This window comes from Miscanthus floridulus, chromosome 3 (genome assembly GCF_019320115.1).
Source record: "Miscanthus floridulus cultivar M001 chromosome 3, ASM1932011v1, whole genome shotgun sequence".
Lineage (NCBI taxonomy): Eukaryota > Viridiplantae > Streptophyta > Magnoliopsida > Poales > Poaceae > Miscanthus > Miscanthus floridulus.
The window spans coordinates 44664708-44687705 of record NC_089582.1 but is presented as its reverse complement, the minus strand read 5'-3'; the positions used below and the strand labels follow the sequence as shown (position 1 = coordinate 44687705).

Here is a 22998-nt window from a genome sequence, read left to right as displayed (position 1 = left end):
GATTGCATTACTCCCTTGTCTTAAAACATAAGGTATCCTAAAAAAATTTATTACAGATTATGGGGTAAAACAAATTACACATGTAACCCTCTATGTTAACCCTCTGTGGAGAGATCTTGTTCTAATCATATGTTAAACCTAGTGGCAGACACTAATGGTAGGTACATAATGCTTCAGGGAGGGTTAATTCATCTAGAATACTTATAATTTAGGACAAATTTTAAATACCCCAGTACCTTATATTTAAGGACTCAGGGAGTATACATCACATTCCATCATAAACCAATAGGGCACCCTGTCGGACATGAAGATGCCATTATATCCCGTTTCATTCTCAACAGCACGTCAACCCTGTTTGGAGCAACATCGTCTAATTGATTATCATCCAAAAAATAGCAGTTTGCATCTAAACAGGATGAGAATATGATGTTCAAACCTTGCTTACATGAATGCACAAACGCATAGTTAGAATACTACTACTGCACAAGTTATGTTCGTAATTATCACTTCCTGCTGCTACAATATGTGTCTTTCCCAGCTGCAGTGTTGACTTGCCGGTTGATATATGTGAGAGCGAATAGGTCTCGGGAATTGATTGATAGATTAGCAGCAGTACAGGGTACAATATATAGGCAAGTATCAATAGGGTTTATAGAAACACCCAATCAACAGTGATCCTTGCCTTATCAATGTAATCTATCTATCTTAACCCCTAAGGCAGCCAGCCTAACAGGCTAGGCGCCAGGCCCAAGGCTAGCCCATTAGGGCGCCTATTCTAACACGCCCCCGCAGTCGAATCGTCAGCCACTCTGCACGTTTAGACTGGACCTAAACTCCGTGAAAACTGAAGTAGGCAGCCCTTTGGTGAAGATATCTGCATATTGCGAAGAGGTGGGAACATGCAGAACACGAAGATCACCAACGGTGACTCGCTCCCGAACGAAGTGAAGATCGATCTCAATGTGCTTGGTGCGCTGATGCTGAACCGGGTTGGAGGTCATGTAGACGGCACCGATGTTGTCACAATACACCAGTGTGGCGCGTCGTAGAGGGGCATGCAGCTCCAGAAGTAGCTGGCGGAGCCAAGTAGCCTCTGCAACTCCGTTGGCCACCGCGCGATACTCGGCTTCAGCACTGGATCTTGACACTGTGTTCTGGCGCTTTGAGGACCAGAAAACAAGGTTGTCGCCAAGGAACACCGCATAGTCTGAGGTGGACTTGCGAGTGTCCGGACAACCAGCCCAGTCAGCGTCGGTGTAGACGACAAGATCAGTCGAAGTAGACGGTCGCAGCAGAAGACCAAGGTGAATAGTGCCTCGAACGTAGCGAAGAATCCTCTTCAGGGCAGTAAGGTGAGGCTCACGAGGATCATGCATGTGGAGGCAGACCTGCTGAACTGCATATGCAATGTCTGGGCGGGTGAACGTCAGGTACTGGAGAGCTCCAGCAAGGCTGCGGAAGTCTGTAGCATCAGACACAGGGGCCCCATCAGCTGCAGCAACCTTCGGATTGGTGTCAACTGGAGTGGAGCATGGCTTGCACTCTGTCATTCCTGTACGTTCCAGAATGTCCAGCATATACTGTCGTTGTGAGAGGAAGAGGCCATCACCACTTCGTTGAACCTGCATACCAAGGAAGTGATGCAATGCACCGAGGTCTTTCATGGCGAACTCCTGCTGAAGCGCTAAGATAATCCGCTGAAGGAGACCGGGTGAGGAAGCTGTGAGGACAATGTCATCCACATAGAGCAACAGGTAGGCTGTATCTGATCCACGCCGGTAAATAAAAAGTGAGGTGTCTGACTTGGCTTCAACAAACCCAATAGACAGCAGGAACAAGGCCATCCGGCTGTACCATGCGCGAGGAGCCTGCTTCAGGCCGTAAAGGGATTTCTTCAGAAGGCAGACAAAGTCCGGGTGAGCTGGATCTTCGAACCCGGACGGCTGCTGGCAATACACAACCTCTGACAGATTGCCATGAAGGAAGGCATTCTTCACATCTAGTTGGTGGATGGTCCAGGTGCGAGAGAGCGCCAAGGAGAGCACCGTGCGGATAGTAGCGGGCTTCACCATAGGACTGAACGTCTCATCGAAATCAACACCAGGCCACTGGGTAAAGCCACGAACAACCCAGCATGCCTTGTACCGCTCAAGGGAGCCATCAGACTGAAACTTGTGCTAGAAAATCCACTTGCCAGTGACGATGTTTGCCCGAGGAGGTCGAGGCACGAGGTCCCAAGTGTGATTCTGCAAGAGAGCATTGTGTTCTTCTTCCATAGCCGCTCGCCAATTGGGGTCAGCGAGAGCGCTATGAAAGGTCTTGGGCACTATAGAGAGGGGGCGGCATGGTAGGAGGCAGGCATCCGATAGCCGCTCTTCGACCGCGTGCTCATAGCGTGCTGGTTTGTCACTGGAATGACAGCGACGGTGCCCTTGGGTAGCGGGTCGGCCGGTGCAGGAGCAGCCGGATCAGGCGGTGTTGGAGCGGCTGGTACAGGCGGAGCCAGCGGTCAGGGTCGACGTGTGTAGTGGTACGTGAAGGCCCGATCTGATCGGAGAGGTGGGAACCCAGGCGGGGGTCCTGCTGTGACAGAACCGCCCAATTTATACAAGATCAAGTACGGTTGTCCCCGCTAACACGTTGACACACCCATACTTTCACTCATATAAACCCGGTAGTCCGCCGAGTGTCCCGAAAGACCTCGGTAAATCAATATCACAACCAAGATCGCGTGATTAAGCAAATACACATCACATACATCGGGTTGCAGCAGAAATAATATTACAAAGGGGTTAACAAATAATAGTACAAGTTTGGAGTTTTAAAACTGCTTAGTGGAAACAACATAGCTTTCAAATGATTACATTAATATAAGTTCCAAATATATTGCTAGCAGAGTGACATCATCCGACAAAAGCATATAGATGAGAAGTAAGTATAGAATCACCGAGCCCACCGGTGGTTAGCCACCATCATCAACAGGTCGAGAACATCACCTGCAACAAGGTGGGATAAACCCTGAGTACTCGAATGTACTCAGCCAGACTTACCCGTCGGAAACCAAAACAAATGACACCAAGGATCATGCAAGGCTTTCTTTAGTGGGCTAGCTGACTTGTTTGCGAAAAGCATAAGCTATCATGAAGAAACCATTTTAAGTACTTTGCATCATCTTTATTATAGCCTATCCATCTAGGTAAGCACCTGTACTATAGCAATCACTTGATTAATCAATAACATCCAGTTACCAATTTAGATTTAGCATATCCCATACCATCCAGATAACCATCATTGTTCCATAATAATTACTATGATGCAGTAACTCGAGTCAAGTGCTCACTATCCAGGAGCGATGGCGATTCGAATCGATTCCTAACCAGCTAGTGATTTATTCCTTACACAAACCTCACTCACCCGCTAAAGTGAGATATTGATCACCGAGTCAACTTTCCAGGAATCTCGAGTTTGCCATGAACCACATGTACCCGGGGGCCGACCGACTGCACTTTGGTCTTATCATCTCGCCCCCGTGTCCTACCACACCTGCTCCGGCACAGTGCGCTGCGGGCAATCTACTCGGCCCGAAAAATCTCCCAGCTTCGCGGTCGGAAGGTACTTTATCCGGCCAGCTAAATGTAAGGCATGAGTTCAACATGACTCGAGGGCCAACAACGATCGGTCCTTAACCGACACAGACGGAAACTAACAGCACCCCAGAACCCTGTCTGGTTGCCTTCAACTTTTTCCGTCCGGTCTCCAATTATCCATCACATATGGTTAATTCCAGGATATCATTCTTTCCATAGCTAAATTCTTCCAGTAACCACCTATAATGTAGGTGACCAGATATCACCGATCGCTACAGGTCTAAGCAAGGCTAAGCAGTTATTCGATCCTGACCTAACAGGGTAACAAGGTAGTAAGGTAGGCAAGGATAGTAATAAATGCATCAACGGTTTCAATCAACTCCTACAACTTAATGCAATAATATATAACTCATATATAGAAAGAATTGCTTTCATAAATTAGGAGACTTATAATGCTCCGGGGCTTGCCTGGGATCCGACACAAGTCAGTTCCGTTAGCTTGCACCGTCATGGTGACATCTCCGGTCCTTGCACTTGCTTAGTCCTTCCATCTTCGGGATAGATTCACCAAACCAAATCTTCAAGTTCGGCTCCACATCACATCCTTTACGTGATTCATCTAGCGTACCTAAATGAGATGCAAGATGCATGTGTATGAATGTGATGAATTGTAACACAAGATGCATCACATAAGCATTCAAGATAAACACAAGATTATGCAAGACATAGACACCAATAGCTATTTAACTAACCTCACACCACTAACTATAGAGAGCAAGCACATCAAGCATGGCACAAGTTTCCCAAGATCTCAGGTGCTCTAACTCAGTCATCATTCAAGGCATAAGTCACACTTAACAATATACAAGCAAACACTATAATTGGAATCTGCCAATTTCTGGATATGCAAACAGCAGCTACAAGATTTAGCTATAACTGGAGTTACACAAATCCAAATGACATGCAACAAGACAATCTGGAAAGCTTATGGAATTTTCTACAAATCATCTTTAATCATATTAGCATGATTCTCAAGTTAACTAAGTCAAATATATCCATTTACAGAAACTGGTCCACAATTGACAGAAAGCAGCCATTTCTGAAACCCAACTTTAAACAGCTGTAACTCTTAAACTACTTGGCCAAATGACACCAAATTTTAATAGAAGCTAGATACATGAATTATCTACAACTTTTGTATAAACAAGTTTCACAACAAAGCACATTATCATGAAGAACTTTGCTAAGTTCCCAGATCTGTCCATAAACCACATCGGCAAGAAAATAATTATTAACTTATGTTGCAAATACATAATTGGGCAAAACCAACTTTTCCAACATTTCACACATGACTAAAGAACACCAGAAAACCTAGTGTCCATGACCAAATAAATTCTTTTAATGCATTTCTTAATTTATTTTAGATAACAAGGTGACTTAATGAACATATACCAAAAGTATACAATAAATTCTACAAAAATTATTGTGGCTCACATATCCTCTCAATAGTCTACTGTACAAATTTCACTCCATTTGAATATGTATAGCAACCTCTATGAAAAAGACAAGTTGCTAAAGCAAGAAATCATGTGAGAGCAAGATAAACCAATAACTCACTCATACTTCATCCAATACTCATGAAATTTTTACCACACATCAACTATCACATGAGTAGCATGCCACAAAAATTTCACTTCATTTGGAGCCCTAGATCTACAGTTATGAAAAATAACAAATTCAACTAGCATTGCAACCTTACTGCACAAATCTATTTTTACCGCAAAATATTTAAACTAAAACATGCCATATTATAGATCCACTGCATAGACAATTTCACAAGGATTCCAAAAAGTCCTCATTTACTATTTTACGAATTTTCTACGATTTACTATGAATTTCCAAAGTTCCTGCAAAATAATTACAAACCAGTCCTTATGGCACTATTCACATGAGTCTATGATATTGCAGATAGGACCTTGACTTTCGTCGAATTCTAGCACGAAGCCCCTGGTCGGAAAACATAGCAGAGGATGGCTGGACTCACGGCTCCGGCCGGCTGAGGCGGCGCCGACGGCCGTGGAGTCGCGGTGAAGCATCCCCATCGCTGGGAGCACTCAAGGGAGGGGACAGCTCCACCGGAAGCTGCCCCAAGAGGCTCACCCACATGCACGCATGGCGATGACAGCTGCGGCCCGACGCTGGTGCGGCTTCGGCCTCCATGGGCCCGAAGAGTGCGCACAGGAGGAGGAACACGGTAAGGCGGACGCGGTGGTGCTTAGCTTGGCCTGCAACCGAATACAACAGCGAGAATCAGCAGCGTGGCCGCGAGCTCTGGAGCTCGGCCATGGCGGACGCGCTCTGGCACGCGCGGCGGGAGCGAGAGAAGGCAGGCAGGAGGCGAATGGAGAGCGGCGAGTGAGCAGAGGAGGCTCGGCCATCTGCATTTGGGGTGCAGGGGGCCGGGCGGCGCGTGGCGATGGAGAGGGCGCGCGGCGTTCATGCAAGAAGGCCACACGGCATATCGTCGAACACGTGGTGCGCGTAGAAGTGAGCAGAGGGGGCGTCAGTTCTGGCTGGCTACAGGCCGAATTAGTTACTGGGCCTAAAACAAAGTTTGAAGCCTGCGAGCTGCTCTACATTTTTCATTTAGAGACCAAGGTCATTAGAGCTCTTCAACAGCGGGTAATTAAGCCTCAAAATGACAGTGTCAACATGTTGATAACGGTCACGGGAACTCGCCTTCAGAGGTCAAAACTCGGTCAAACTCAGTGCAACTTTTTGCATGCTCTTCTCCATAATATAACCTTCAACTTTTATTTTTGGACCAACTCAAGTTGCTTAACGAATTTCGGAGAACGCGGAATGCCAACGTCGTTGCTTAGCGAAATTCCAGACTTAGAATATTTGTAAGTGCTGAAATCAGCAGCAAATTTGATCTTGTGACCTCGATTTGACTTGCTTCCAAGATGATCTAGCTCTTAGTCCAAAAACAAAGTTTGTTCTACATAATATGGACTACAACTTTCATTTAAGGTCCAACCTCAAAACTGGTATAGAACCTGTTGTTCTACTTTGACCAAAGTAGCATCACGATGAAGCTTAAATTATCCTTTTTGATCCATTGGAGCATTTTCTTGGCATTTGCCCAACATGAACCTTTCATGACTTTTGTTGTAGAGTTCATCTAGAGTCATTTTGGCAAGGTTGCAAGGTTTGGTTGACATCTCATGTTCTCATTCACTTAATAGTGCAATTCAAGCACTTAGCAAAGTCATTCCAATAAGGATATAACTTATCATTTCATGTGACTTTTTGATTCCAAACTTCACGAAACTTTTCCATGGATCAATATAGATGGGTATTGATGTGAGACACATGAAGATATTCCAATAACACCACCTAAGCATATATCTTGAAAAGGGGTCTATAGGCGAGCAAAGGTGCAATATCCAAGTTTAGGTTGGGGCTCGTTTCTATAGGTTTGACCTTGACATCTTCATCATCACTTAATATACCATATTTTAGCTCAAACCCATTGCTTAACTGGTGGCAAACACCTGGGGTGTTACAGCCCTCCCCCCTTAAAGGAATCGCGTCCCGAGATTCAGGACGAAAGACTTTTATGGAAGAGAGACATGCTACCAGTTTCCAATATCAGCGATAGCTTTAGGCTACATAGCTTCAAGCATAAGAGAGGCTAATTTGGTCAAGACACTTTCTGATACTTGTCCTTTGTAGTAAGTTTTGTCTGAAGAATTTCCTTCGTTGGCCTTCATGATGTATTGTTACTTTGGGAGGAATCCAAGATAGCAATGTCCTATGTACTTCGTCCTTGCTGTACGAAGAGCGATACAAACATAGACTAAATACTTGTAACATCTACTTCCCAAGTGGATATAGCATAGACCATATGAACTTTGCACTAGATGATAATCTTCTGAAGGATACTCGTTGCAATGGTTCCATGTGTGCAGTTCTCTTTCTCTGATAACAATATTGTATGGTCTGAGTCTACCGAGTGAGTGGTAAACCTAATAGCTGAATCTGTCGTTCTCGATGATCATTCCTTAGGGAGCCTTTGGATCTAGGTTGCAATAGGGATCTGGGTGGAATCTGATGCAACCTCTTGGGTAAAAACACCTATAAGGTACCAAAGGCATGTCAGCATTGGAGAACCATTGACGTAGAAGGATGTTAGCGAGGCTTGGAGGACAACACAAGTTGCAAGTAATCACAAAACTAGGGACTAGTTCACTACCAAGTAGGTTGAGTACAATTTGCCTTCGTGGTGCAGTTGCACAGCAAGTTGGGTTGACTTGCATCGTAGCAAAACCAGCTTTCTTACTACATTTGTCGTCGAGGCTTCCATTCTAAGGCCAATCAATATCTCAAAAACCATAATCCAAGAAAATATATGGTTAGACACCTTTCCAATCGCTTTTGAATTGCAAGGGCACAATTTTGACTTCTAGAACACCTTGACTGCTCACGCATTGCTGATCTAAGAGGGCAAAGGCAAGGCACATAGGGGTGCAATTAGTCTTCTCAAGGGTATGGAGGGTTGTCTAATCAGCAATACACCTACAAGTTGTAATTTCTTGGCAGGAATGGCAAACACAACTGTCTAATGCAAATGATGATCGCAGTCACAACGAAATTGCAGATTATGTACCCTTTTGTTTTCTATTCATATCTCACAAACTACTGCTTCAATATGCACAAATTTTGGTGGGCATGTAGATCCATGGGTCTTCTAACTACTCACCAAAATTCAACTCAAACAGACACCGTTTGACCATCCAAATAATTCCTCTACCAAAACTGCTCTGTTCTGAAATGGCAGCAAACCGAGCCGACAAGGTATCTCTCAAATCCGATGCTTTACTCAGCCAATACTCAAACCAACTTAAGACATTGAAGGGCCCTAAGCAAGGAATGAGATCACCAAGTTTGGGGTCAATCTAGCTTCGTTTGAGTCACTAACCGTTGGCTTGAAGATAACCGGTTTAGTGCCACAAAATCTGGACAGATTTCGTGTCCTCCCTTTTCTTTGCTCCACACGTTGAGGTGTGTGTTTGGCACTCTCTAACCTTTCTCATAGCAGCAGCAGTCTTTCTCTAGCTGAGGATGGAGGCTAGAGTTTTCCTTACATGCTTCTCTGGTAACACTTCAACCATCGTTCTAGACACCAACTTGACTATGCACCAGCATTGGACTTGTGGGCTATTTTCGCAGGGCACAAAACATTATTCCACATGTAGGCATTTCTACATTGACAAGGAACCATTCCTATATATCCTTCGGCACTTCATCCAATAGAGTCCGGACACATGTGTTAGTGGCACCTTGGGGCACAAAGATGCTGACTAAAAACTAGGGACGTGCTTTCGCTAGCTCCTACCTAGCCGATACAACGTCTTGTACTATATACGTGATTGTCCATGATGGAATTGACTTGATAGCACATTTGGAGAAGAAGTAGCACTTGCATTGCAGGGCCAGGTTTGTTGTTTCCTTGATCAACATTGTTCTGTGAGATCTGGCCTTCATAGTTACCAAATAGTCGTTACGTAACTGAAGACTAACTTTCCTACTAGTAACAAATCAGTTATCCCTCAACACTAAAAAGGTTCCAAATCTTCACTCTTGACAATAAAAATTTGTGATCGAAGCCTACAGATGGTTGCCATTGAAGTCGGCAGAAAGGGGTCACACCAAAGAAGGTCGGTTCGTCTACGTGATCCTTATGCACCTAAAGATTGAGAACTTGGACAGGAACTCATATATATTAGGTGACCTATTACAGCACATAATATCCTGGTCCATTTACCTTTCGACTGATAACTTGTTCAACCTTAAGTGTGGTGCACCTTTCTGATCCAATGAAAATGACATAAGTTGCGCACTAGATGATCGACGTCATTACAGGGATAGTCATGTCGAGTAGAGTCACTTATCTACCACCTCTTGCAGTCTGTTTATGTTCCTGTTAGTGACCTGTTCTTCAAAGGTTAACCATTGGACGACTTAAAAAGGGAGTCCTATTGCTTCTAGTTCGACATATAGATCTCTTGACATGATGAGGAGAGATAACCAAGGAAAAGCTCACATGAAAATAACATATCGGTGTAGTTCTGTAATGGATCATGACTAGAAACCTCGATACCAGCACGTGCCGAGCAGCACAGCCTTGTGTGTGCACCCACAGGAGGCTCTCGGTTTCATCGCGGCACCGTAGATCGCTAATTGTGGCACCATTACTGAACATACAACCTACAAGAAATCTCACATGGCACAAATTGGGTTGCATAGGAGGAAGCACTATGCGAAGGAGGGATAGCAAACAAAGGTAGTCACAAGGTTAGGAGTCAACAAGCAGGGGATCCGAAAATCAAAACACAACGCAAGAGAGCATAGCTTAATTGCCAAAGACAACTGAGCAGGGGACTTCTTGCCAAATTTCCATATACGTCTTGTGTCCACCAAGTGATTACCAAAACTTGGATGTGGTTCTAGGATAGCGCTCTTCAACACTCGTATGCTTACCGAGGACAAAAGGGGTGATAACTATGGCACTAATTAGATAACAAGCATACCTACCCACCACTTGGCTAACTAGATGACATTATAGGTTAAGCATGTAACCACAATTATTTCTAGCAAGGCTAAGCACACACTTTTCTCAAGCACTTCCTATTCAAGCAACATGGAACAAGACATTCTTGTTTAACTCCACACAAGGAAGATAGTGCAATACATCGATCACAAGTTACTTAGTACTTAGAACAAAGGAAGGGAAGCATATTTATGCACAAGCACAATCATGATGCATGCTCGTCCTATTCGTCCTCACGAAATTGCCAGCCTAAGGTGGCAATCACGTTCTATGTCGGTGGCATAACACGTACTCTCTCGATATATAGCTAGTCATCAGCTACATGCAATCTACGCATTCGTGGTTAATGTACCTGCAGGCAAATTCATTGTAGCCCATTCCCATAAGAGATAAATAAGCATATAATGAAAGCAGTAAACTAAGATACTTTCCATATATACATCCCCAGATATATATACTTCGGTATCCATAGCTACCCGGTAGATATACCCACAATTAAGTACCTTCATATATACATGTGTGTAACATGTAAATATTCCAGTAACCACAGCTAACTCTCCCTTAGACCGACAGTTGGACGGTCATACTCTCACAACTCACACTTACCTAGGCGTAGAGGCAATTGATCCATACAGTACCATTCAAGCGAATGGCATCCATACAATAGCACGTCGTATGGACGACGAAAGTAAAAATTTCAATATAGTACATCCTGCAAAGTTAGTACTTAGATAGCCACCTAATAGTCCTTAACTGGACATAAAGGAGGATGTCGCTAGCATAGTTCTGCAAATAAGTTTTGACAAATTTACCTGTAGCTAAAGTTTTAGTTAAAATAGACCTTTTAAAACCAAAACTTGACTTTTAAAACTATGTACCTGACAGTATTATGCTTAATCTCGCTCTGATACCAGCTGTGACAGAACCGCCTAATTTATACAAGATCAAGTACAGTTGTCCCCGCTAACACGTTGACACACCCATACTTTCACTCATATAAACCTGGTAGTCCGCCGAGTGTCCCGAAAGACCTCGGTAAATCAACATCACAACCAAGATCGCGTGATTAAGCAAATACACATCACATACATCGGGTTGCAGCAGAAATAATATTACAAAGGGGTTAACAAATAATAGTACAAGTTTGGGGTTTCAAAACTGCTTAGTGGAAACAACATAGCTTTCAAATGATTACATTAATATAAGTTCCAAATATATTGCTAGCAGAGTGACATCATCCGACAAAAGCATATAGATGAGAAGTAAGTATAGAATCACCGAGCCCACCGGTGGTTAGCCACCATCATCAACAGGTCGAGAACATCACCTGCAACAAGGTGGGATAAATCCTGAGTACTCGAATATACTCAGCCAGACTTACCCGTCGGAAACCAAAATAAATGACACCAAGGATCATGCAAGGCTTTCTTTAGTGGGCTAGCTGACTTGTTTGCAAAAAGCATAAGCTATCATGAAGAAACCATTTTAAGTACTTTGCATCATCTTTATTATAGCCTATCCATCTAGGTAAGCACCTGTACTATAGCAATCACTTGATTAATCAATAACATCCAGTTACCAATTTAGATTTAGCATATCCCATACCATCCAGATAACCATCATTGTTTCATAATAATTACTACGATGCAGTAACTCGAGTCAAGTGCTCACTATCCAGGAGCGATGGCGATTCGAATCGATTCCTAACCAGCTAGTGATTTATTCCTTACACAAATCTCACTCACCCGCTAAAGTGAGATATTGATCACCGAGTCAACTTTCCAGGAATCTCGAGTTTGCCAGGAACCACATGTACCCGGGGGCCGACCGACTGCACTTTGGTCTTATCATCTCGCCCCCGTGTCCTACCACACCTGCTCCGGCACAGTGCGCTGCGGGCAATCTACTCGGCCCGAAAAATCTCCCAGCTTCGCGGTCGGAAGGTACTTTATCCGGCCAGCTAAATGTAAGGCATGCGTTCAACATGACTCGAGGGCCAACAACGATCGGTCCTTAATCGACACAGATGGAAACTAACAGCACCCCAGAACCCTGTCTGGTTGCCTCCAACTTTTTCCGTCCGGTCTCCAATTATCCATCACATATGGTTAATTCCAGGATATCATTCTTTCCATAGCTAAATTCTTCCAGTAACCACCTATAATGTAGGTGACCGGATATCACCGATCGCTACCGGTCTAAGCAAGGCTAAGCAGTTATTCGATCCTGACCTAACAGGGTAACAAGGTAGTAAGGTAGGCAAGGATAGTAATAAATGCATCAACGGTTTCAATCAACTCCTACAACTTAATGCAACAATATATAACTCATATATAGAAAGAATTGCTTTCATAAATTAGGAGACTTATAATGCTCCGGGGCTTGCCTGGGATCCGACACAAGTCAGTTCCGTTAGCTTGCACCGTCATGGTGACATCTCCGGTCCTTGCACTTGCTTAGTCCTTCCATCTTCGGGATAGATTCACCAAACCAAATCTTCGAGTTCGGCTCCACATCACATCCTTCACGTGATTCATCTAGCGTACCTAAATGAGATGCAAGATGCATGTGTATGAATGTGATGAATTGTAACACAAGATGCATCACATAAGCATTCAAGATAAACACAAGATTATGCAAGACATAGACACCAATAGCTATTTAACTAACCTCACACCACTAACTATAGAGAGCAAGCACATCAAGCATGGCACAAGTTTCCCAAGATCTCAGGTGCTCTAACTCAGTCATCATTCAAGGCATAAGTCACACTTAACAATATACAAGCAAACACTATAATTGGAATCTGCCAATTTCTGGACATGCAAACAGCAGCTACAAGATTTAGCTATAACTGGAGTTACACAAATCCAAATGACATGCAACAAGACAATCTGGAAAGCTTATGGAATTTTCTACAATTCATCTTTAATCATATTAGCATGATTCTCAAGTTAACTAAGTCAAATATATCCATTTACAGAAACTGGTCCACAATTGACAGAAAGCAGCCATTTCTGAAACCCAACTTTAAACAGCTGTAACTCTTAAACTACTTGGCCAAATGACACCAAATTTTAATAGAAGCTAGATACATGAATTATCTACAACTTTTGTATAAACAAGTTTCACAACAAAGCACATTATCATGAAGAACTTTGCTAAGTTCCCAGATCTGTCCATAAACCACATCGGCAAGAAAATAATTATTAACTTATGTTGCAAATACATAATTGGGCAAAACCAACTTTTCCAACATTTCACACATGACTAAAGAACACCAGAAAACCTAGTGTCCATGACCAAATAAATTCTTTTAATGCATTTCTTAATTTATTTTAGATAACAAGGTGACTTAATGAACATATACCAAAAGTATACAATAAATTCTACAAAAATTATTGTGGCTCACATATCCTCTCAATAGTCTACTGTACAAATTTCACTCCATTTGAATATGTATAGCAACCTCTATGAAAAAGACAAGTTGCTAAAGCAAGAAATCATGTGAGAGCAAGATAAACCAATAACTCACTCATACTTCATCCAATACTCATGAAATTTTTACCACACATCAACTATCACATGAGTAGCATGCCACAAAAATTTCACTTCATTTGGAGCCCTAGATCTACAGTTATGAAAAATAACAAATTCAACTAGCATTGCAACCTTACTGCACAAATCTATTTTTACCGCAAAATATTTAAACTAAAACATGCCATATTATAGATCCACTGCATAGACAATTTCACAAGGATTGCAAAAAGTCCTCATTTACTATTTTACGAATTTTCTACGATTTACTATGAATTTCCAAAGTTCCTGCAAAAGAATTACAAACCAGTCCTTACGGCACTATTCACATGAGTCTATGACATTGCAGATAGGACCTTGACTTTCGTCGAATTCTAGCACGAAGCCCCTGGTCGGAAAACATAGCAGAGGATGGCTGGACTCACGGCTCCGGCCGGCTGAGGCGGCGCCGACGGCCGTGGAGTCGCGGTGAAGCATCCCCATCGCTGGGAGCACTCAAGGGAGGGGACAGCTCCACCGGAAGCTGCCCCAAGAGGCTCACCCACATGCACGCATGGCGATGACAGCTGCGGCCCGACGCTGGTGCGGCTTCGGCCTCCATGGGCCCGAAGAGTGCGCACAGGAGGAGGAACACGGTAAGGCGGACGTGGTGGTGCTTAGCTTGGCCTGCAACCGAATACAACAGCGAGAATCAGCAGCGTGGCCGCGAGCTCTGGAGCTCGGCCATGGCGGACGCGCTCTGGCACGCGCGGCGGGAGCGAGAGAAGGCAGGCAGGAGGCGAATGGAGAGCGGCGAGTGAGCAGAGGAGGCTCGAGCATCTGCATTTGGGGTGCAGGGGGCCGGGCGGCGCGTGGCGATGGAGAGGGCGCGCGGCGTTCATGCAAGAAGGCCACATGGCATATCGTCGAACACGTGGTGCGCGTAGAAGTGAGCAGAGGGGGCGTTAGTTCTGGCTGGCTACAGGCCGAATTAGTTACTGGGCCTAAAACAAAGTTTGAAGCCTGTGAGCTGCTCTACATTTTTCATTTAGAGACCAAGGTCATTAGAGCTCTTCAACAGCGGGTAATTAAGCCTCAAAATGACAGTGTCAACATGTTGATAACGGTCACAGGAACTCGCCTTCAGAGGTCAAAACTCGGTCAAACTCAGTGCAACTTTTTGCATGCTCTTCTCCATAATATAACCTTCAACTTTTATTTTTGGACCAACTCAAGTTGCTTAACGAATTTCGGAGAACGCGGAATGCCAACGTCGTTGCTTAGCGAAATTCCAGACTTAGAATATTTGTAAGTGCTGAAATCAGCAGCAAATTTGATCTTGTGACCTCGATTTGACTTGCTTCCAAGATGATCTAGCTCTTAGTCCAAAAACAAAGTTTGTTCTACATAATATGGACTACAACTTTCATTTAAGGTCCAACCTCAAAACTGGTATAGAACCTGTTGTTCTACTTTGACCAAAGTAGCATCACGATGAAGCTTAAATTATCCTTTTTGATCCATTGGAGCATTTTCTTGGCATTTGCCCAACATGAACCTTTCATGACTTTTGTTGTAGAGTTCATCTAGAGTCATTCTGGCAAGGTTGCAAGGTTTGGTTGACATCTCATGTTCTCATTCACTTAATAGTGCAATTCAAGCACTTAGCAAAGTCATTCCAATAAGGATATAACTTATCATTTCATGTGACTTTTTGATTCCAAACTTCACGAAACTTTTCCATGGATCAATATAGATGGGTATTGATGTGAGACACATGAAGATATTCCAATAACACCACCTAAGCATATATCTTGAAAAGGGGTCTATAGGCGAGCAAAGGTGCAATATCCAAGTTTAGGTTGGGGCTCGTTTCTATAGGTTTGACCTTGACATCTTCATCATCACTTAATATACCATGTTTTAGCTCAAACCCATTGCTTAACTGGTGGCAAACACCTGGGGTGTTACACCTGCGCCTGCACGCAGGGCAGGCGGGATGTAGAGCGGGGAGGCCTCTCCAGGCGTGTTGGGCAATGCCGTGGCCGCGCGTGGCGTGGGAGAGCTAGTCTTGGTGGCCGCGCGTGGCGTGGTAGGTGTCCCCAATGCCCGCAGCGCTGGTGGAATGTAGAGCGCGGGCGCCGGTGGATCATCAGCAGTCAGGGGCGCCCCAGGCACAGTCGCGGTGGGACCGGCAGGGGCGCTGGAGATAGCAGCGGTGCTGGGTGGTGTTCCTATAGACAAAAACTTGTGCATCGGTCCAATAGGAGGGAGCACAGGGTCAGTAGTATCGTCATCGAGGAACTGTAGGTCTGCTGGAGCACTAGGACCATGGCGCTCAGCAAAGGGAAAAGTCATTTCATCGAAGATGACGTGCCGGGAGACGATGACTCTATTGGAGGAGAGGTCAAGGCAGCGGTACCCTTTGTGATGAGTGGAATAGCCAAGGAAGACACACAGGGCAGACCTAGGGGCGAGTTTGTGGGGTGTAGTAGCCGACATGTTTGGGTAACATTTGCAACCGAAGACTCATAGGTGATCATATGCTGGTGGCTTGCCGAACAGGGCAAGGTGCGGCATGGAAAACTGTAGAGTCTTGGTAGGCAGTATGTTGAGCAGAACAGTGGCTGTAGAGAGGGCCTCTACCCAGTAGGACGGAGGCATGGACGCCTGAAAGAGCAGTGAGCGAACAACATTATTGATGGAGCGAATAATGCGTTCAGCTTTACCGTTTTGAGACGATGTGTAGGGACATGACATGCGAAGGTGGATGCCCTGAGTGAGGAAAAACTGACGGGAGCTAGAGTTGTCAAACTCTTTCCCGTTGTCGCACTAAACAGCCTTGACCTGGGCGCCAAACTAGGTGGAGGCGTGAGCGATGAAGTGAGCAAGCGTGCTGAAAGTGTCAGATTTAAGCCACAAAGGAAACGTCCACAAAAAATGAGAGCAATCATCAAGTATGACCAAGTGGTATTTATAACCAGAAATGCTGACAACTGGAGAGGTCCATAAATCACAATGTATAAGATCAAACTTGGTCGACGCACGGGAGGTGGACTCATGAAAGGGCAAACGAACATGACGCCCTAACTGACAAGCATGACATAACTCTGAGCAATCCTGAATATGACAGGAGACACTAGACGCAAGCTTCGACAACGCCTCATGATCAGGGTGGCCAAGACGCCGATGCCACAGCGGGGAGGAAGCCTGGGCGACAAGGGAGTGTGCTGGGGGTAGGCGCAGAGGGTATAGCGGCCCAGAGCTATTGCACCTGACGATCTCGGTCCGAGATGGAAGAACCTTCACAGAACAACCAGAGGGGTCAAACTCAACAGAACAATTATTGTCGGTAGTAAATTGGCGAACAGAGATAAGATTCTTAATAATTTGTGGCGACACAAGAACATTATTAAGACGTAAATTACGAGACAACTCTGTAGAGCCAGTGGCAGTGACAGGAAGAAGAGAGCCATTACCGACAACAATGGATGAAGGAGTAGGGTACCGCGGGAGAAGAACATGTGACAGAGAGGAGGACTGAGATGTCATATGTGAAGTAGCACCTGAGTCGAAGTACCACTCGTTGGACGTAGGAGGGGTCAACGACGTTGTGCTGAAGGCGGAGGCGAGGGCCGTCGAGTCCCAAGAGGGGAGGCCGGCCATACCCGGGGGCGACCCACTGTCCAGTGCCATCAGGAGCAGGGAGGGCAGCGGCCTGCTGGTGGACAGCAAGGGCGTGCTGCTGCTGTTGGGCGAGGAAGGCCTGCTGCTGCGCGTGGTGTTGTGCATGCTGTTGTGCCTACTGCTACGCCTGCAGGTGAGGAGGCACTGGTATGGGTGCTAGCGGTGGACGAGGTCCCCCTGGCCACATCTGAATGGTTCCGGTCCAGGGGTTGTAGACGCTGGGCCATGGCCACCCGCCGGCCGGCTGCTGCTGTTGGGCGCCACCAGTGGGGCGTGACCCCTGTCCAGAAGGGCCACCGCCGCTGTTGCCTTTGCCGCCACCGCCGCGCTTGCTACGACGGTTGTTAGGCGGCTTGGAGTGCCCACCAGCGCCCGTGCCGGAGGACGCAGGGGCAGGGCTGGGAGTGGTGGAGGCCACGAGCGCAGTGGCAGGTGCGTCCTTGCGGGTCTCCATGGTGAGTTCCTCGAGGATGAGGTCGTCACGAGCCTCTAGGAAGGTGGGGAACGGTCGAGCTCGACGAAGGAGCGTCCCAACATGGCTGAAGCACTCGTTGAGGCCGCGGATCACGTTGAGGACGAGCGTGCGGTCGGTGACGACCTCGCCAAGGGCCGTGAGATCATCGGCCATCTTTTTCAGCTTGCGGCAGTAGTCGGTGACGGAGAGGTCGCCCTGGACGAGGTTGTGAAACCGTGTCTCGAGGTGGATGGAGCGAGCCTCACGGTTGCCAAGGAACTGCGACTCGACAGCGAGCCAGGCATGGCGAGCGGTGGAGCCTTGGGCGGAGATGATCTCGCCAAGGTCATCAGTGAGCGTGGCGACGATCCAGGACTTGACGACGCAGTCCATCCGGGCCCAATCAGGAGGAATTGGGGCTGGAGGTTCCTCTCGAACGTGATCCTGGAGGGAGAACTTGCCGAGGATGAGAAGGAACTGATCACGCCAGCGGTTGAAGTTACCGGAATCGACGTCGAGGATGGTGGTGACGTGGTTCCGGATGTTGCTGACTGCAACAGCCTGAGCATGGAGCTGCAGAAGGGCAACGGCCTCGTGATGCAGCATGGCAGCCTGAAGATCGGGTGGCGGCGCTGAAGGGCCTCCAGGTGTGGCGCCAGAGGGTTCTGGAGCAACGGCGGCAGCAGCGGCCGCCCGCTCCTTAGCAGCACGCGCCAGTGCCTCGCTAGCGCGCTGGGCGGCGGCGTCGCGATCCTTAGCCGCGGCTGTGGCCTCCTTGGCCTGTAGGGCGCGTGCTAGGGCAGCGACGGCAGCGTCGTTGGCCTTCTCCGCGGCGAGGCATTGGGCGACGACGTCTTCCTGGATGGTGGCAGAGGAGGCGGCTAGATCGTCCCCAGCCCTGAGGGTTGCTGGAGGGGTGGAGGGCATGGTGGCGCAGCACGGTGTGTACCGGCGCATGGAGGGGCGCAGCGCGGCGAGGCGCCGGCGCGCGTGGAGTGGGCAGCGAAAGAGGAGACCTAAACCTAGGCGACTGATACCATGAGTGAATAGGTCTCGAGAATTGATTGATAGATTAGCAGCAGTACATGGTACAATATATAGGCAAGGATCAATAGAGTTTATAGAAACACTCAATCAACGATGATACTTGCCTTATCAATGTAATCTATCTATCTTAACCCCTAAGGCAGCCAGCCTAACAGGCTAGGCGCCAGGCCCAAGGCCAGCCCATTAGAGCGCCTATTCTAACAATATGCTTCATAGATCTCCACAACAAGCCTTGGGTCCTTCTCGACAAGCTCCTTGTATTCCACGCGATCCGCTAGCGTAGACATGCTGTCCATGAGCACAGAAAGCGAGGCCTCTAGCAGCTGCTTTGCACTGTGACGGTGCGCGAAGGCATAGTGGGTAATAGCATTCTCGTTATTCACTTTGGATGTTATGAACTTCTCACAGTACGCCTTCAGGTGCTTTACTTCATACTTCTCAGCCAACAAGAGGTCAGATGCCATCTGCTCATCTAGAAGAGCTTCTGGTAATGGACAAAAGCACGAAGGATGTCATAAGACACATCATAGATTTTGATGACACCACTCCTACTTTCTTCCATCTCATTTTCGAGCATCGCTCTGATAACAGGAGATCTGCTGGCCTGTTTGAAAGAAAAAGTCTGTTTAACATATAATGCAGTTCCACTTGCAACAAAAACACACAACTAAGACAGAGATAAAATTAACACACAAATGAAAGATATATTGTGCAAACCAACAACAAAACTAATCGAGGTGAACTGCAAACGTAAAAATAGATAAGAATGCTGGCATTAATGTAAATCTGCAAAAAAAAAGTTAAAGTTACCAACTGAAATGAGCACAATTAGCTAGCCTATGACTAAAATATGCGATGCAAACTGAAAAGTAATAAAGAGTCAAGCACTTTAACCAAATAGTTGACAGATCAAAGATTCCATGCAAAAAATGTGTGGCCCCGTAAAGAATGAATATATTTTTACCATGTGAACAAAATCCCACCCTGGAGCAACATTGGAAGTCTGTGTGTAATTATGCATTTAGAATCAGCACAATTAAGCACTGATATAAGCAAGATTAAAATTTTATATATGCATGTGATTCAGTGATTGTGCCATGTAGTTAATTGATCAGCACTAACATGTTCAAGTAGGTGGTGATGCTTATTCTCAGCATCTCTTATCACATTGTATCTTATGTTATACTCAAGGCAAGAGGATGCACATGAAAAAAGAAGTTAAGAGAGAATGCTCCACCATACGCATAGATACAAGTACTCGAAGCATCAACATATAGGTTAGTTTTAACACATCAAGAAAGTTTTAATTAGTGCAGGGATATCTGAACTGTAGCTCTAATGCTGATTCAAGCCATAAATAAGCTCCATGCTTCATGGGGGAAAAACTGTAATGTTGCATCAGATACCTTGGACCCTTTTGCGCTCAGTCCACTTCACCTCATCATCTAGATGATACAGGAAGCATTTAGATACGGTTGTTGGCATGTAGATTTAGAATTTCCTTCAAGCATTTTGACATTTTACATTGGCCACCACATCATGTCTCAAGAAAGAAAGTAAGATCTATTACCCACTGCCTATCTATTCTACAAACATCTGATTCCAGCACAATCTTTTCACACGAAGATTATAAATGAGAACTTATACACGAATTCATGAATAACAGCATCATGCAAAGAATGCTCATGGGTCAGACAACTCAATATCGCTCCATCAGGAACACCGGTGAGCACCTCACTAGAGGATTGGTCAGAAGGACAGTAAGCTACTAGAACTGTTCAATCCACTACTAGGAATCAGGTCTATGCATGGAATGGAAAATAAAAAAACATGGCCATCAAGACCCCTCATCACAAATTGACTACCTTCCTTTTTACACTCTAGGATTCACAAAACGACTACCTTCCTTTTTATATTCTAGGATTATTAGGTTTTTAGTTCTAAGACTAGTCGATCTAGAGGTCTGTCAAGAACTGAACCATCAAGAAGGACACAAACTAAGTAATCAGACCTGAATCGCATAAAGGAATCATGTAAACAGCGCAAGGAGAGAAGCTGAGAAGGAAAGGAGGACCCACGAGGATGTCGCGGTGGGCGGGGACGGCGGGCGTGTCGGGGGTGCGCCCAGCATCGCCGTCGCCTCCCGCGCCGGAGGAGCAGGAGGGGATGGCGTGGAGGAGGAGGTCGCAGTTGGGGGCGGACGCGGCGTCGAGGGTGGGGGAGGGGAGGCGGGAGCGGAGCTCGTCGATCTCCCGCTTGAGCTCCTCCGTCTCGCTGGCCTCATCGTAGCACTCCTTGCAGGTCCCGGCGTCCTCCTCGTCGTACCCTTCCTTGCACGAATGGCACCACATCTTCGGAGCTCCTCCAAACGCCGGCCGACCTCGCCGCCGCGCTACCAGGGCTCTCTTTTCCGAGCGGCGGTGTCTGACGGCTCTTAGCGAGTTCGTATGTGGGCCTAAACTCACTGTTCCTATGGTAGCCCGGCCCACTGACGAACATCGTTTCTCACATTTCCATGAGAAATTTGTAAATATCGCTCAAAAAAATGAGAAATTTGTAAATTGAAAATCCCCTAAAAATATACATAACATAAAAATCTGGTCAAACTTCATTCGATGACAGAATCTTGTTCAATTTAAGACTTTAGCCAATATATGTCCGAATGTTGGAATAGGAGACAAATTACCACACGCACCTAGTCTCCTAATAAATCAGAAAATATGGCCTAAGCACAGGCATGATCCAACGCACATTCTGTTGCTTCTCAACACCCTCTCTAGTCTCCAATGGCAAGCGTGAGATTTCCACTTTATTATCACAACACGTCCCAACCCTAGCGTATGGCAACCACGTCTGCGCTACACAAACAATGTTTGTTGACACGGGACCTAGGGTGACACGGGCTAGATTTCGTTTTCGAGAGTTTGTGGATCTAATGGCATAGGACCAGGAGTTTAAGGGTACGGTAATGTTGGGATGCAGATGTCCGTCTGTTCGGACGCTTCTCTTGGTGGGCCTCGACGTCCGCCCAAAAAGCCTAGCATTCTCACCCAACTGGCCAACTTGAGTTGATATAAAGAAAGATACAATCTGCTCTCCCGTCTCCATTCTTGAACCCCATCCATCGCAACTGCACCAAACCGCTGCGGCGTGCTTCCCCGTGCCCGCATAGCCGCCGCCGCCTCGCCGCACGAGGCCGCACCTACACGACCACCGCTGCCGCCTCCATTACGGGTGTCGCTCGCTGGGGGCAGCACAGTCGTTCACTAGGGGCTGCGCAGCCGCCTGTGCGCTGCCATCCTCCTTCTCCACCGTGACAGCACATCTGGATCCCGCTGTGCAATGCTCCGTACGCCCGCCGACCAGGTTTTGCTAAAAGCGCATGTTGCAAGCATATGTTTCAAATGTTCCAGATGTCTTAGAGGTATGTTGCAAGTATTTCATATGGATGTTGCAGAAGTAGATCGGGATGTTGTATATGTTGCAAGTGTCTATTCCAAATATTTCATCTGTGTTTTCCAGAAGTATGTTGCAGGTACGTTTATTTGGATGTTGTATATGTTTCACACATATATTGACAGTGTTTAATTCGTATGTTGCATATGTTTTGCAATGGTTTTTCAAGTATTTTGAGTTTTTTTGCAACTGTTTTAGATGCATATTTCAAGTGTTTCATCTGTCTTCAGACGTATGTTGCAAATGTTTCATCTGGATGTTCTACATGTTGCAATGGCGCTAGTGGCTAGCGGACAGCGGTCTACCGCAAGGCTTTGACTCCTACCTCGTGCGCTTCCTCACGTGGTGCGCCTCGCCCTCTCCTCTCCCTCCCCTCCCTTTCCTTCCCTCTATCTCGCCAAAGTAGTTCGAGCTCGATGGGGAAATGGAGGGGCGCATACGGCCCCGCGTGTGGGGCGGACGGCGTGGGCGGGTTGAGTCATCTGGGCAACACCGAATCCAAGTGGCAGGGGCACACTGCACGGAACAAGAGGGGGAAACAGAGAGCAGCCACCGGGCGTTCGGAGGCGCACGTCCGTCCAGACATCCGGCGTGCTAGCACTTCCGTTAAGGGTATCTGTTTTTGTAAGGAGGTG

The 22998-nt window shown here is 46.3% G+C and overlaps 1 protein-coding gene and 2 pseudogenes across 1 annotated transcript; all 3 read right to left on the bottom strand.

Annotated features, from left to right (window-relative positions):
• Window positions 1–997: 997 nt before the first annotated feature.
• On the bottom strand, window positions 998–1948 carry LOC136545617 (uncharacterized mitochondrial protein AtMg00810-like; annotated as a pseudogene).
• A 15579-nt stretch (window positions 1949–17527) lies between these two features.
• LOC136543646 (uncharacterized) lies at window positions 17528–18787 on the bottom strand. The gene has a single exon (XM_066536034.1). It carries the CDS (start codon window positions 18785–18787, stop codon window positions 17528–17530), a length of 1260 nt encoding a protein of 419 aa, XP_066392131.1.
• Window positions 18788–18920: 133 nt separating this feature from the next.
• Window positions 18921–21324, bottom strand: LOC136545616 (BTB/POZ domain-containing protein At4g08455-like; annotated as a pseudogene).
• Between the last annotated feature and the right edge of the window lie 1674 nt (window positions 21325–22998).